The sequence below is a fragment of the Tachypleus tridentatus genome, chromosome 7 (assembly GCF_004210375.1).
Source record: "Tachypleus tridentatus isolate NWPU-2018 chromosome 7, ASM421037v1, whole genome shotgun sequence".
Lineage (NCBI taxonomy): Eukaryota > Metazoa > Arthropoda > Merostomata > Xiphosura > Limulidae > Tachypleus > Tachypleus tridentatus.
Genome location: NC_134831.1, coordinates 40,437,233 through 40,450,431, shown reverse-complemented (window position 1 = coordinate 40,450,431; position 13,199 = coordinate 40,437,233). Strand labels below are relative to the sequence as shown.

The 13,199-nt window shown below is 32.1% G+C and overlaps 1 protein-coding gene across 3 annotated transcripts in view; it reads left to right on the top strand.

Annotated features, from left to right (window-relative positions):
• The window catches only part of gry (trafficking protein particle complex subunit 11 gry), a 55,559-nt gene that overhangs the window by 27,859 nt on the left and 14,501 nt on the right, over positions 1 to 13,199 (top strand). For all 3 annotated transcript variants that reach the window (XM_076511254.1, XM_076511252.1, XM_076511253.1), the window contains exons 18-20: positions 494 to 566; positions 1,082 to 1,139; positions 2,117 to 2,278. In XM_076511254.1, the coding sequence (XP_076367369.1) occupies positions 494 to 566; positions 1,082 to 1,139; positions 2,117 to 2,278 (293 nt within the window). The remainder of the gene's footprint in view (positions 1 to 493; positions 567 to 1,081; positions 1,140 to 2,116; positions 2,279 to 13,199) is intronic.

The window sequence follows — 13,199 nt, the reverse complement described above, 5'->3', positions numbered from 1 at the left end:
CAGTTGAACTTGTACAAAAACACAGGTCAATTTTTTAAGTGTGTGTGTATATATGTCTACCTATTAAAACTCATTGCAATGTCTGTATTGGAGAAATTCAAAGAAGATGCCATCCTGCGATGTAGGACATCTTGTAGATGAAGTGAATATTGAGACTGAATATTTCTCAGGCTTATCTCAGTTCATATTCATGTTTTTTCTAGTTTCTTTTAATACAAAGTTATTTACTTGTTCTTTTATACAATGTATATTAATTGTTATATTTGGCGATGGGGGAAAAACTGATAGTCACCTAGCAACTGCATAGAAATATTTTGTACCTAACAACTACACAGTAACTCTTTACATCCAATAACAACCATTTCTTAGTTACCACTTTTAAGAATGTTTTACTTGTAACAGCTGTTGCCAAGTGTTCATTTTTGATGTGTTCAATATTTATTAAACAATGTGTTTTTGAAGAGGATATTTCTAAACGTAACTCTCTCAACAGTTGAATGCAAGATGAGATTTGTTTCCAGAACTTTCTCTGCAGATGAGCGAGTAGTACTCCAGATCCACCTGAGGTAAAGAGTGATGATTATTTTGTAACAGTTCTAGGTCAATGTTTTAAACAATATAAGTTGTTAATGTGTATTTATCAGAACTTAAAGTATGCAAGTGTTATGTAATATTAGAAATACCTAAAATACACAAATACATTTTAGCAGTTTGCTCCACTTTAACATTTGTTGCTGTTTCAGAACTGTTTGAAATGTAGGTAATTTTACTGAACAAAAATATATATTTTTCTGTTTTTTTGTCTGTCGTAATTCAGATTTGTCAAAAAGATATTGAGACAGATGTATACCATTACCGAATGAAAACACCAGTTGTTCAGTACATTTGTATATTTAGGTAAAAATTAGTTAAAATCTAGCAAAAAAATACGTTTTTTTACTAGTGGAGTATTTTTATTTCTCCTCATCCTATACATTTTTTTTATTCATAGTATATAATCATTCATCCTTGATATTTAGATATTTTAATTATGTGACTGTTTGTTTTTGTTACTATTGACAGTTTGTTTTATCTGTCATAGAGCCAAGTGTCCTCAGCCACTAAAGTTTTCTAAATTGAGCATTTTGTTCACAAATCAGGTAAGGTGTTCAGTCAATATTATATGTTGAACTAATGTTCCCTGACTTTTAATCGAGTTTAAAATTGAATATTTGATACCAGAATTATCTCTTGAAATTTTAAGGTAAAACTTTAGTTGCTTGTAGAGCTAATATTGATATAAGTTTAAGTAATAAAAAAACAGTTATTTTTCACAAAAACATGTTTATTAAATATATTTATCTCATTAAATTAGTTTTGTATAAAATTGTATAAGAACATTTATTTACACATATTAAAGTTGGTGGTATTGACTGGTTTATTCATTGAAAGCTCCATTTATCAATTGCATTGGTGAATGCAGTGTTACTCACACCAAAACAAAAGTTGATGGTGGAGCTGCCAGATAGTTACCTTCCCTTTAGTCAGCAATTGAGAATTTGTGATTGTGCCTGCTTTTTCTTATCAAAGACCAGGTGAACAATCTGAGTAGCTATGAAAGGACAAATCCTATAATTCAAGGTTGTGAGCCATCAACATTAATCAAACTTGAATTATTAGGTTTAATTTGGGTTGAGCAAGGCTATGCTGTTGGTAGTGTAAGCAGCAGTATGTTTGCAAAGGGCAGCAACCTGAATGGGGGCACCTACTATCCGAATGAAGCAAATTACTGAGTTAGGTCGTGGGACATAAAATTTATATATAAAACATTGATAAGATCCTGCAGCTGAGTACAAATTACCCATTATATTGCATTGCATTTAACAACAAAGAAGCACAATAGGAATATTTTAATTTGGGTATTAATAATCAGAAATCCTGATTTCCATTAAATTATTACATTTGTAATGGGTAATTTAATCATAATTTTGATTAATCAGTTGGTTTCTGTGACATGAATCCCTGTAATTTCCAACTCTACTACTGATGTTTATGTTCATCTTGTTGTAACACATTTTTTTAAATTTTCCTGTAAGTAATTATACAGAGATGTGTGAAGTTTTATCTATTTTTGTAGCATTACAACGAACAGTGTGAAATATCAGATGAAACATCAGAGATTTTGGGAGAAACTCGTAACATCGGCAACAGTACAAGTCTCATTCTTTATCCACGAAAGACCAAAATGTTTACGTTTAGTTTTCTTGCCTCAGTTTCAGATGTTGGTCAGGATATTACGGTAAAATGCCATTTTGTACACTTTTTGTTTTATCAAAATTAGTTTATTGTAAGAGTTACAGCATAACCATGTTTACATTAAGATGTTTATGTGTACAAAGTACAAATTGTCATCTTTACATGAAGGATATCTAACACACTATTTCATACAGGACCTGACAGAGCAAGGTGGTGAGAGTATGAGGGCATTATAATGTGATGGTAAAAAGAGAAGCTTAAGAATTGGTAGTGGGTTTTGATTCCTTCCCTCTAGTTTTTCACTACTAAATTTGAGAGAGCTGATGCAGAAAGTCCTCGCATAGCTTTACATGAAATTTGAAACAAATTATACTACCTCATTTGTCCAGTGCAGATGAGGTCTTTGCCAGATACCAAGGCTTATTGAGTTGGCTGGAATATGGCAGACACAAACAATAACTGTTATGGTTGAGTCAGATTGAGCTGATGAAGTGTAATATGTTTTTTCCCCTTCATTAATAAAACTAGTAGAAATACCCACCCCCTGGACAAGTATAACTAAAGGTTGCTGCAGAACAATATTAGGTCTGCAGCCTTTTCTAGAATTATCTGACAGTTCTACGATAGTGTACTCATACTTGACATTCATTAATGTTTACTGTCCATGAGAAAAAGGATTTTATTAAAATTTTAGTTTCAAAATGAGCCATCATCACAACATTACATTACAGAGTAGATTTTATTGAAGTATTTCTTTGTAGACACAGTTATCAATAAAAGTGCCTTATTCTTCTATTGAAACACTAATGGGATTTTTACCAAAGAAAAACAAATATTTTTTAAAGATTGTTTTCTTTATTATATTATATTTGAAACTTATTTTTATTGGTTAAATCTGAAACGTTTGTGAAAATTTCTGTTGTTTTATTTATTGCAGAGTTATAAAAATACTACCTAGGTATAAAATTATTACCCAGTTATGATTGGTGCAGTAGTTTCCAAGATCCAAGTTTTGGATGTGTGCATTGTAAGCTCCATTATAATAAAATTCTTCAAGTACAGTAACAGAAGCATGTAATAACACACTACAGATTTAATAAGTATGTCTGTTCTAAAATGTTCCTAAAAATGATTTTTCAGTATTCAAAAGCTAGCAAATAAGAGAATGAACTAAACTTACAAGTTTTTATAAAATTTCATATTTAATGTTACATGTTATTAGGAATATGAGGATCTATTAAATAATTCTGTCCAGCCCTGAGGGTTTTTAATTGGCATTGATATATATACTGAGAGGCATTAAAAACGCAACAACATAAGTACAGTTAAACAATTTTAATATGCTAGGTTAAACATAAGTTTTAGATGTGCATACCATTTTATTACTTGTGCATTTTTAATGCCACTCAGTATATTTTACTGATTATAGTAATAAACACATGCAGCCATAATTCATAAGAAATACATAGTAAACTGGCATGGATCTAACTTTGACTTATGATCTGGCCTATCACAGTGGCATGTGGTCAAAATAGGTAACTATTTTTATTAACAATATACTTTGTCAAGATTAATTTTTATCTAATAAATATAGCTTCTCTTCAATAAATAGCACATAGCAACATTGTTTGAATCAGATAAACATGGTATTGAATAAATAAGGACTTAATATAACCACCACATGTCATACTCTAAACCTAACTAAACTTACCTGATGTATTTTTAGAGTAGACAATTTCCACACCTTTCAAACAAACATAATTTGTGATGAAAATAATGTCTAAATAAACTAAAAAAAATCTTAGATCTGTGGTTTGTTTTTACATTTTTCTAAACTTTCCATTCTATTCTATTCTCTATAGGATTCACATTTTATCATTCTCCCTTTATCCAACAAAAAACACAAATTACTTATCACAGCTCTTTATTAACTTTTTATTGGTGTAAATAATGTGTTTTATTTAATGATATTCAAACTTTGTCTATAGCTGCTTTCAAAGTGGTTTTATGAACTAGATGCTCCACTAATAAAATTATATAAAGAGGAAGAAAATCACTTTAGAAACAAAACCTTTAAAAAACTATAATTCTTTGTCAATGACAGTTTCTTAGCAAATATATACCTACATATAAATAAGTATATTGTTTAGAGACAGAAATGTAAGTTCTGAAATGGTACATATAGTGCTACCCTCTATGTGTAAATAATGTTTGTATATCTGCTCTTACGCATCTGGGATTGACTAAATTCCAATGCATCTTGTGCGCAAATCATCATGTGACAACCCTCCATCCGCAAGAATGTAACGTAATCTGTTGACACGTGACTTTGTCTGTTCAATTTTTCAAAGTGCATCTTTTCCTTTGGCAGTACTCGTGTTATAATGTTGAGTTTGTTTCTCCCAATAAGTTTACTATTTATTATACAACAGAGATATCTGTAATCTGTTGAGTTATTCCAAAGTGGAAGTATCTTATATTTTCACCAAGGTATGAAACTTATTACTTCATTGCAAAAACTTTTTATTTCTGCAAACGTAATTGTGCTTTGTTATTAATTTGAATTATAAATGCTATATTACCATTTCAGAGGTAATATATACATACATTCTATTAGCTCATTTACACAGGCTTCAGGTCGCATTACTCCATGGGAAGATTTACAGCTTTACTTCATCAGGAGATTGATTGTTTAATGAGCTGCTCTTCATTGGCCTTGCCTTGAATTTGGAGGTCTAAACATTTTGACACACTGTCTGCTGACTTTAGGAAGACAAATTAAACTGTTATGGTGTTGAATAATTTTATTTTGGATATTATTATCTGTAGTTATTTGAGTTCTGTAACACAAGTTTTAGTAGATTGATCAATACTTATTGACCAATTCAGATTAGAACTTAAATTTAATTGTATCCCTTTTTCTATACCATTAATACTAGGGTATTTTGTTATTTTAGGATTACCTGTAATTATTCTTACTGGTATATCAATCATTCATTTAACTATATTGTTCTTCTTCCATACATTACATCTTGTACATAGGTCACTGTTAATACACATTTCATTTTATAAATTCCTAATTATTTCATTATCATTATTATATTTATTGTTTCATTAAGATTTTTATTTTAGAGCTTAATAATACCCTTTGTTCTGTACTGTTCAGTTAGGCCTAACAAGTTTGTTATTTTCAATTCACCCATAATTATACTTTCAGATTAATTGTTAGATCATTTAACTATTTTGTTGTTCTTCATCACATGTATTACATATTCACTATCATATTTCTTATGGTTTGATTTGTAGTTTATACTTCTTATCCTTGATAACATTTGTGTTGGCTCCTGAGGGTTGGGGTCAGTGGTGGAATTCAGCTGGTTCACACCAGTTCATTAGAATCTGTTCTTAAAATTTCAGTAGTTCACCAAACCAGTTCTTAGCCCTCTGATGCTGGATATACAATTTATCTACTGTCACTATGGGGATTCTTTCTACGTAAAGTCACACGCAATAACACAATTGTAAATTAGTACAGTAACTTTTGAGGTCACATTTGCATGGGCCTCTACAAGTGACAGATCAGCCATCTTAGACAAAAGAAGAAGAGCATTGTTGTTGAATAATGTAAGCATACATTTTCCTGTATGAACATTTGATATTAGTCATCTATCACACTTGGAGCAGACAGAGAAAAGAAGGTGAGTTTGAAAAATGATGTAGTCTGTGTAGACTTTTACACTATTAACATTAAATTGTGAGGCTTTGCATTAGTTTGTATGTTTTACTATTCCAGAGCAAAATTAAAAGTTTATGGATTGGAGATTTAGCCTGGATTGACATTTTCATTGTCAATCTCTTCAGTACTGGTTGATTAATATTGCTGCCCCTCGACTTTTTAAAGCCAAATTGTGTGGTTAAACATTTAATTTATTTAGACACGAAAAAGTTCTTTTAATATGGATATTACTAAAAATGTTTAACCTGGTATGTGATGACATAGGAATTAAATGCATTTCGTGTTTCCATTCAGGACACTGAATGTTTCTTTGCTTGTATTTTTATACTGACAGGATATGAAATTTGGATACTAGACTTAGTAGGCTAGTACTCATGTAAAAATAACTATTCCTATAATAGATATAAACATGAACCATGACACCATAGTACTACATTTGTGTTATAATTGTATGGTTTGGTAAAACTATATTTCACTGTATTTATACTTGTTGATATGTACTTATCATATAAAATTCCTTGTGTAAGTGGAACAGAGTCACCTAAAAACAATATTTGCAAACACAGTTAAATGTTAAATTAATTTTCTTTGTTTACATGCTGCAAAAATAAATTAAAAGATGATTTATAAATTTTCATATAAAAACTATTTTTATAAAATAATTAGAAAATAATTCTGTATTTTTAGCCCTTGTGATGAAAGTTTAATAAGAAGTTATATGAATACATTTATCCTTGAATAAGGGAATTTTGGCATTTTAGGCTTCAGCCCCCAAAATGAAGTGGCAACATGATATACTGGAGTTTATAACAAAACTGAAACTTCAAAGCAAAATCCAATTGAACGTCTAACACCAGCAACTTCAAGAAGCGATGAAACTTCTGCTTCTAATACTGTGCAAACTAGAGATGATGAAGATCCAGCAACTGGAGTATGAAGCAGTCCAAAGAGTTAAGAAAAAATATGATGGTGTGGTTGTTCACAGCAAGAAACTTGATTGTGATCTCTGCACCAAATTTGATTCCATGAACATGAAGGGAATTCATGTATCAGTGGAATGGAGAAGCTATGGTATTAAAGCATCAGGAAGGAATAAAACCATCCAGCAAGCATATCTCAGAAAAAAAAAATAAATGAATGAACATTTTTCATTGAAGGCACACAATATATGTGCAATGCAGATGATGCAATTAACAAATGCCTAGATAAAATAAACCAAAAATATATCATCTCTGCATATAAAGTTTTTAATTCAATCTATAGTGTAGCAAAGCAAAGCAGACCATTTTCTCAGGTTGAAGATGAGATTGAGCTAGAAATAAAAAATGGATTGGACAAGGGAGTTGGACTCCATTTTTGGAAAACTGCTGTTAAAATAGTTGATCACATTGCAAAGGAAATTAAAAATGAAATATATACTAAAACAGTTGAAGAAAATTTAAAACTATGTCATCATTGATGAAGCTTCACCCATATCTAGTAAACCAGTGATCATAATTTTTGTAAAGGTTAAAGATTGTGATCTTTCACCAATAATTTTTCTTGATTTGGTTGAGTTGAAAAGACAGGATGCTGAAACTATACACACATCTCTATAAAAAGTTTGCATGGTTTAATAGTGGATATTTGAAAAATAATTTGGTCGCATTCTGCTCAGATGATGCAAGTGTAATGCTTGGCTGCTTAAAAATGATTTTCCTGACGTTATAATTTGGCATTGTTTAAATCACCACTTGCAACTGGTTTTAGATGCTTCTATCACTGATATAAAACAAGTAAATCACTTCAAAGTGTTCATATATGAAATCTACACGATCTTTCACCAATCAAACAAAAACCAAATGGAACTTTTCATCATTTTGGAAGAAATTGGACTAGAAATTCTGAAGATTGGTAGAGTTTGGGGACCGAGATGGGCTGCTTGCAGCCTAAGATCAACATTTGCTGTACAGCATGCTTATCCAGCATTATACAATATTTTTCTACTAAGACAAAATATTTAGGGATGACTAGTTGTCTTTGCAACAAATTCCTCCTGGAGGATTTAGCAATAATGATAGATATACTACAAGAAATTTCTTAACTTTCTAATGCCATTCAAGCCAGAAATTTAAATTTAGCAAGAGCTGAAAAACTAATAAAAAGAGCCATTAAGGCATTTGAAATGCTCAAAGAAAGGAGGGGAGCCTTTGAAAAGAAAATTGATTAAACCATTGCTTCTGACACTTTAGGAATATTGAGTTTGTTGAAAACCAAAGATATGTGTTCCTTCCTTGTCAAAAACTACTGGAAGCAGTAATAAAAAATAAGATAACCAGATTGATGGATTGTGATCACTTAAAATAAAAAAATAATGCACAAGAAGATGACAATAAAATTAATTAACTGTTAAACATACTTGAGCTAGATTCTTGGAATATTGATAAAGTTGTTATTCTTTACAAAGCTGCTGAAGAAAAATTGGATAAATTCAGTCAGCTCTTTCATCATGAAATCAACATTAATGATTTCCATGACTATGTAAAAAATGTCCTATGAAACTGCCATAATCATAAGATTTCAAGAACTGTACAAAAGGCTAAAAATATCATCAATACTGTTGCTCTTAGTTCCACAGAGACAGAAAGAGGGTTATCAGTAATGAATATTGTATATTCAGATAAAAGAAGTTGTATAACAGTTGAAAATGTGGCAGACCTGATGACAATTAATTTGATTAACCTACCATTGGATTCATTGGATCCCACTTCTTCAGTTGAAACGTGGCTAAGAAAAAACCACACAACTGATGACAACAGGGTCAAATGTGGAAGGAATAACAATTTTCATGATAATCAAGTGGCAATTTGGAAATATTTAAAGCATACTGAAACATTATTGCAGTAAGATATTTTTGTTATTATCTTTCATTGCAAAAAATAGGGATGTGTAAAGCGAGATAGAACCAGTTGTTAAAATTTTTTAATCCCACCACAGTATTGCTCCCATAACGACTGAACCCATTTCAGACAATCTAAATTTTGTCTTCTAGGCTTCTACTACAGAATGTGTCAGCCATCTCTAAGTTTTTTTAGTTTGTTTGGTTAAGACACATTTCACAGCATATTCCCCTTTTCCTGACATTGTTTTATGGTGACCTTTTGACTCATTTTGAGAGTGGGTATTTGAAAGCCTCAGCTTACCATCAGGCAGATTTTCTTCTTCTTGGTTTTATGTCCTTTGGAGTTTTGTGAATCCTATCCATTTTCTCTCCTACCTAGTATCTATTCTCATACACTTCCTTTCTTAGGTGTTCCACCTGTACTGAGGGATTTTCATAGGATATCTCTTCCTCCTACCCTCCATGTTAGGAGTTTGTCATCATCAGCTCTTTCCCTTCACCCATGGTTTCTTTCCTTTTTGAACATACATGAGTTGGACATTGCTGTTTGTTTACCATCAACTGCTTTAAGGACTTTTGGTCAGATCTTTTTCTCGACCAGTCTGTTGTTTTCCATACGTTTAGTGTAATTAGGGGAATCTGCATTGCTATGTTCAATGTTATTGTTGATTTCTTTTGTTTCATTCTGAAATATTCATCTTTATTCTTCTACATGTCTGGCAATTTTCCATCTTCATGTATGCTGAATGCTGTTTGGAATTCTGGATCGATTAATCCCACCTCAACTGGTTCTTGAGTCTCATCCATTTTCATGTATAGTCTTTGATCACATTTGAGTTTGTTATATCTGCATGTCTGGAAATGTCCACACCACACATTTTTATTTTCCATTTTTTTGGGATGCCATCTTGGGTTACAGTTTTGTGCCTTGTTCTATAGGTTTGTTTTAGTACCATATCTTTTATGGGGAGGTCTACATTTTATATAACTTCCAAATTTTGTGGAATTTTACCTACATCATCCATTGGATGTCTAGCTTTGGTTACCTCTAAAATGAGGGTAGTCTTAACATACTTGTGTACTACTTCCACAGGAAGCTTGTATAACTGGATTTTCCAGTTGGAATGTTTTTTTCTCTTCTATACTTCACATTCTCATCTCTTTGGGGTGAATATTTTTAAACACTTCTCCATCAAAACCATTCATTTTATTTTTTTCTGAATTTTGTTCCTTTCCTCTTTGTCTACATACAATGATAGACAATCACATCCCCTACAACATTGGAGTTCTCACTTGCTCCCCCTCTTCTGGATTATTTCTCTTCCCTGATGATCATCTCCAGTGGTTTGATCAATAGGTTGCTGCCTGCATATGGTTTCCAGGCAACTGGTCTTACTCCCTTCACACCCTGGTACTTCTCCCAGCCCATTGTGCTTTGATTCAGCTTTGACAAATCATATTTATTTTTGAGTGCTTGACAGTAGCAGCTTCTTTCACTCACCAAAGGGATGTTCGATCTTCTTCCTTTTGTGACAGACAGTGGATCTCCCTTTTTTGAACCCACACACTTAATGTGCATATCCTGGAGGGTCATATTCCAGGTACATTTATCCTCTTTGCTGGTTGACTTTGCAGTCCTATCATATTTTCTCCCAAGGAGTAATCTTTTGATTCTCTAAATTTTTAATAACTCCACCTCCGATGGGGTACTTCTCCACATGAAGTTTTTGAATTTTGTATTGATTCCCACACTTGAATGCCAACCTTTTTCTTTTTTCCATAAAATGTTTGCTCATCTTTGTCATTCTGGTTCTGATCTTTCTGATTGACTCTCTGGTTGGCACAAATCTGGGTTTCTCTGTGCTTTTGGCTTCATTGTTTTCTTTTTTATGGATTGTTTTATTAAGCTACATTTTTGTGGCTCATTTCTTTCTACCATCTACTTTCTTCTTTCTCTGTTATAGATGACTTTGTCAGGTCAGTACATGCTTTAAGTTGTTTCATTGTTTTCAAGATGTTTTTCATTTAATTCATTTACCATGATTTCCTTCCCTTACTCTACTGCTCTGTCTGTGATTTTTTTTTTCTTCTTCCGTGACCCATTAAGTTTGGATTGTGGTTCATTTGGCCTTTTATTAAAAGGCCCGCCATGACCAGGTGGTTAAGGCACTCAACTCGTTATCTGAGAGTCATGGGTTCAAATCCACATCACACCAAACATGCTTGCTGATTCAGCTGTAGGGGCATTATAATTTACAGACAGTACCACTATTCATTGGTAAAAGAGTAGCCCAAGAGTTGGTAGTGGGTGGTGATGATCAGTTGTCTTCCCTCTAGTCTTACACTGCTAAATTAGGGATGGCTAGTGCAGATAGCCTTCGTGTAGCTTTGAATGAAACTCAAAACAAACCAAAACCAAACCTTTTAAATGTTTCCTTCTTCCTGGTTCCTTCACTCTGATCATGCATCTTCTCTTTTTCCCTTCATGTCAAACCTGTCGTTCACTAGAGGTACTTCGTCTGTTGAGCACTGAGACTACACCTCATATGTTAATCTCCCATTTTTTACTTTAAGTAGTTGTTTCTTCCTTGTCAAGGTGCCATAATGCACCTGTTGCCATCTTTCACACTTTAATAAAATTGTGACTATGTGAGTTAACTTTTAGTATATATGTATACACAGTAAAACCTGTCTAAGGTAGAATTGCACTGGACTGAGTAAAATTACCAACTTAAGCAGGCTTTCCATTTTAGACATAGTGAACATGCATTTCCTTAATTATATATAATTTTTGAGCGGAACGTTATACTTGCTTGACTCAAGGGAAGTAAAACATTTATGAATAAAGTTATTGTACTGTTTATGCTATATTTATTAGAATAAGAACAAAAATAGACATTCAAAATATACATAAGTACACAAACTCTTAATCAAATTTATTTGAAGAAAGTGTCCAATTTCAACTGTTTCATTTTTTAATAGTCTTTCTCGTGAGATTAAAAGAGAACGCAATTCTACGGCCTTTTTATGAAGTTCTTTTCTCCCCTTCATTTTTGCATACAATTTCATAGCGTAATTATAACTTAACACTTGCAATGAAGTAGGAATTTCTATTTCCTCACTATCTTTTCCATTTTGTTGATCTTTTGAATCTCTTACACTGTTACCATCTTTTGATTCTATTATAGATTTTAAATCAATCTCATCAGTTTCTTTTAAAACATTCTTGTCAACGTTCATAAAACTTTCCGCTTTCACAGAATCATCTGCATCAATCTTCTCAATCAGAGTTTGTATTTTATTATAGTCATCATAATAAACAACTTTTTAAAAATTGAGGGTGTATGGTAGCTTTTTTTTTAAAATGAGGATATTAAGTAAATTTTCCCTAAATTTTAAAATAAGGGAAGATAGGAATTTATTGTTTTGTGAGAATTATTTAAAGAGTAGAATTTTGCACTTAAAAGACAAATATGTTTTTACAAATTGTGAATATAATTTAACTGCAAAAATAATGACAGCAGAGAAAAGAATATATTTAACCAATACTTACTGTGACAAAATATCTGAGAATTTATTAATATTTAAACAAATTATTAATTAAAGAATTTATTAATATTTAAAGAAATTAATATTTAATCAAAAACATTTTTTCTGCCATACTCATGTTCTAATCCTACTTGTTGATAGATGAGGTAGGTGAAAGATAGTTTTCCATCTGCATTATGCAGGTTCCATCATATAGAGAGCCTTTGATAAGAGAAATCTTAAGAAAATGCTGCAAAATTATTATATTTCCAGCTTGTACAGGTTCCCTCCCCTTTCAGTTTCCAGCTTAGACAGGTTTTACTGTACATATACCTCTTATTTTTCAGGGGAATGTTATCCCCTTTTTTTCTCTCTCTCTCTCTCTATGGATCCTGTTCAGTCAGTAAAACCCTCACTGTAAGACCATGATGACTTAACAATTATAAGTACATGGCCACTAAACACACACTGCTGAGATAAGGTGTTCCACCATATCACTTGTAGGTTTATCCTCACAATTACTTCATTATCATGCCCACCCCAAACTGTACTAACCCATTTAGGTGTTATCATTCCTTTGCACTCTCCACCGTGTTTTCTCCCCTCTCCCTCTTTACTTCTAGTAGAATTTAAGTCATTACAGTTTTCTAGTTCCAAAGCACGTGGATGGTGAAGTGTGGAGGCATCCTCTTGAATGTGATAATGAAATCCATACTAGTATATATGTTATTTTAAAAACATTCAGCTGAGAATTAGGACAGTGGTGTTCTTGCGGTATAGATGACAAGAAATCCTCCTCTATGTAACGTGGAAGTGAGC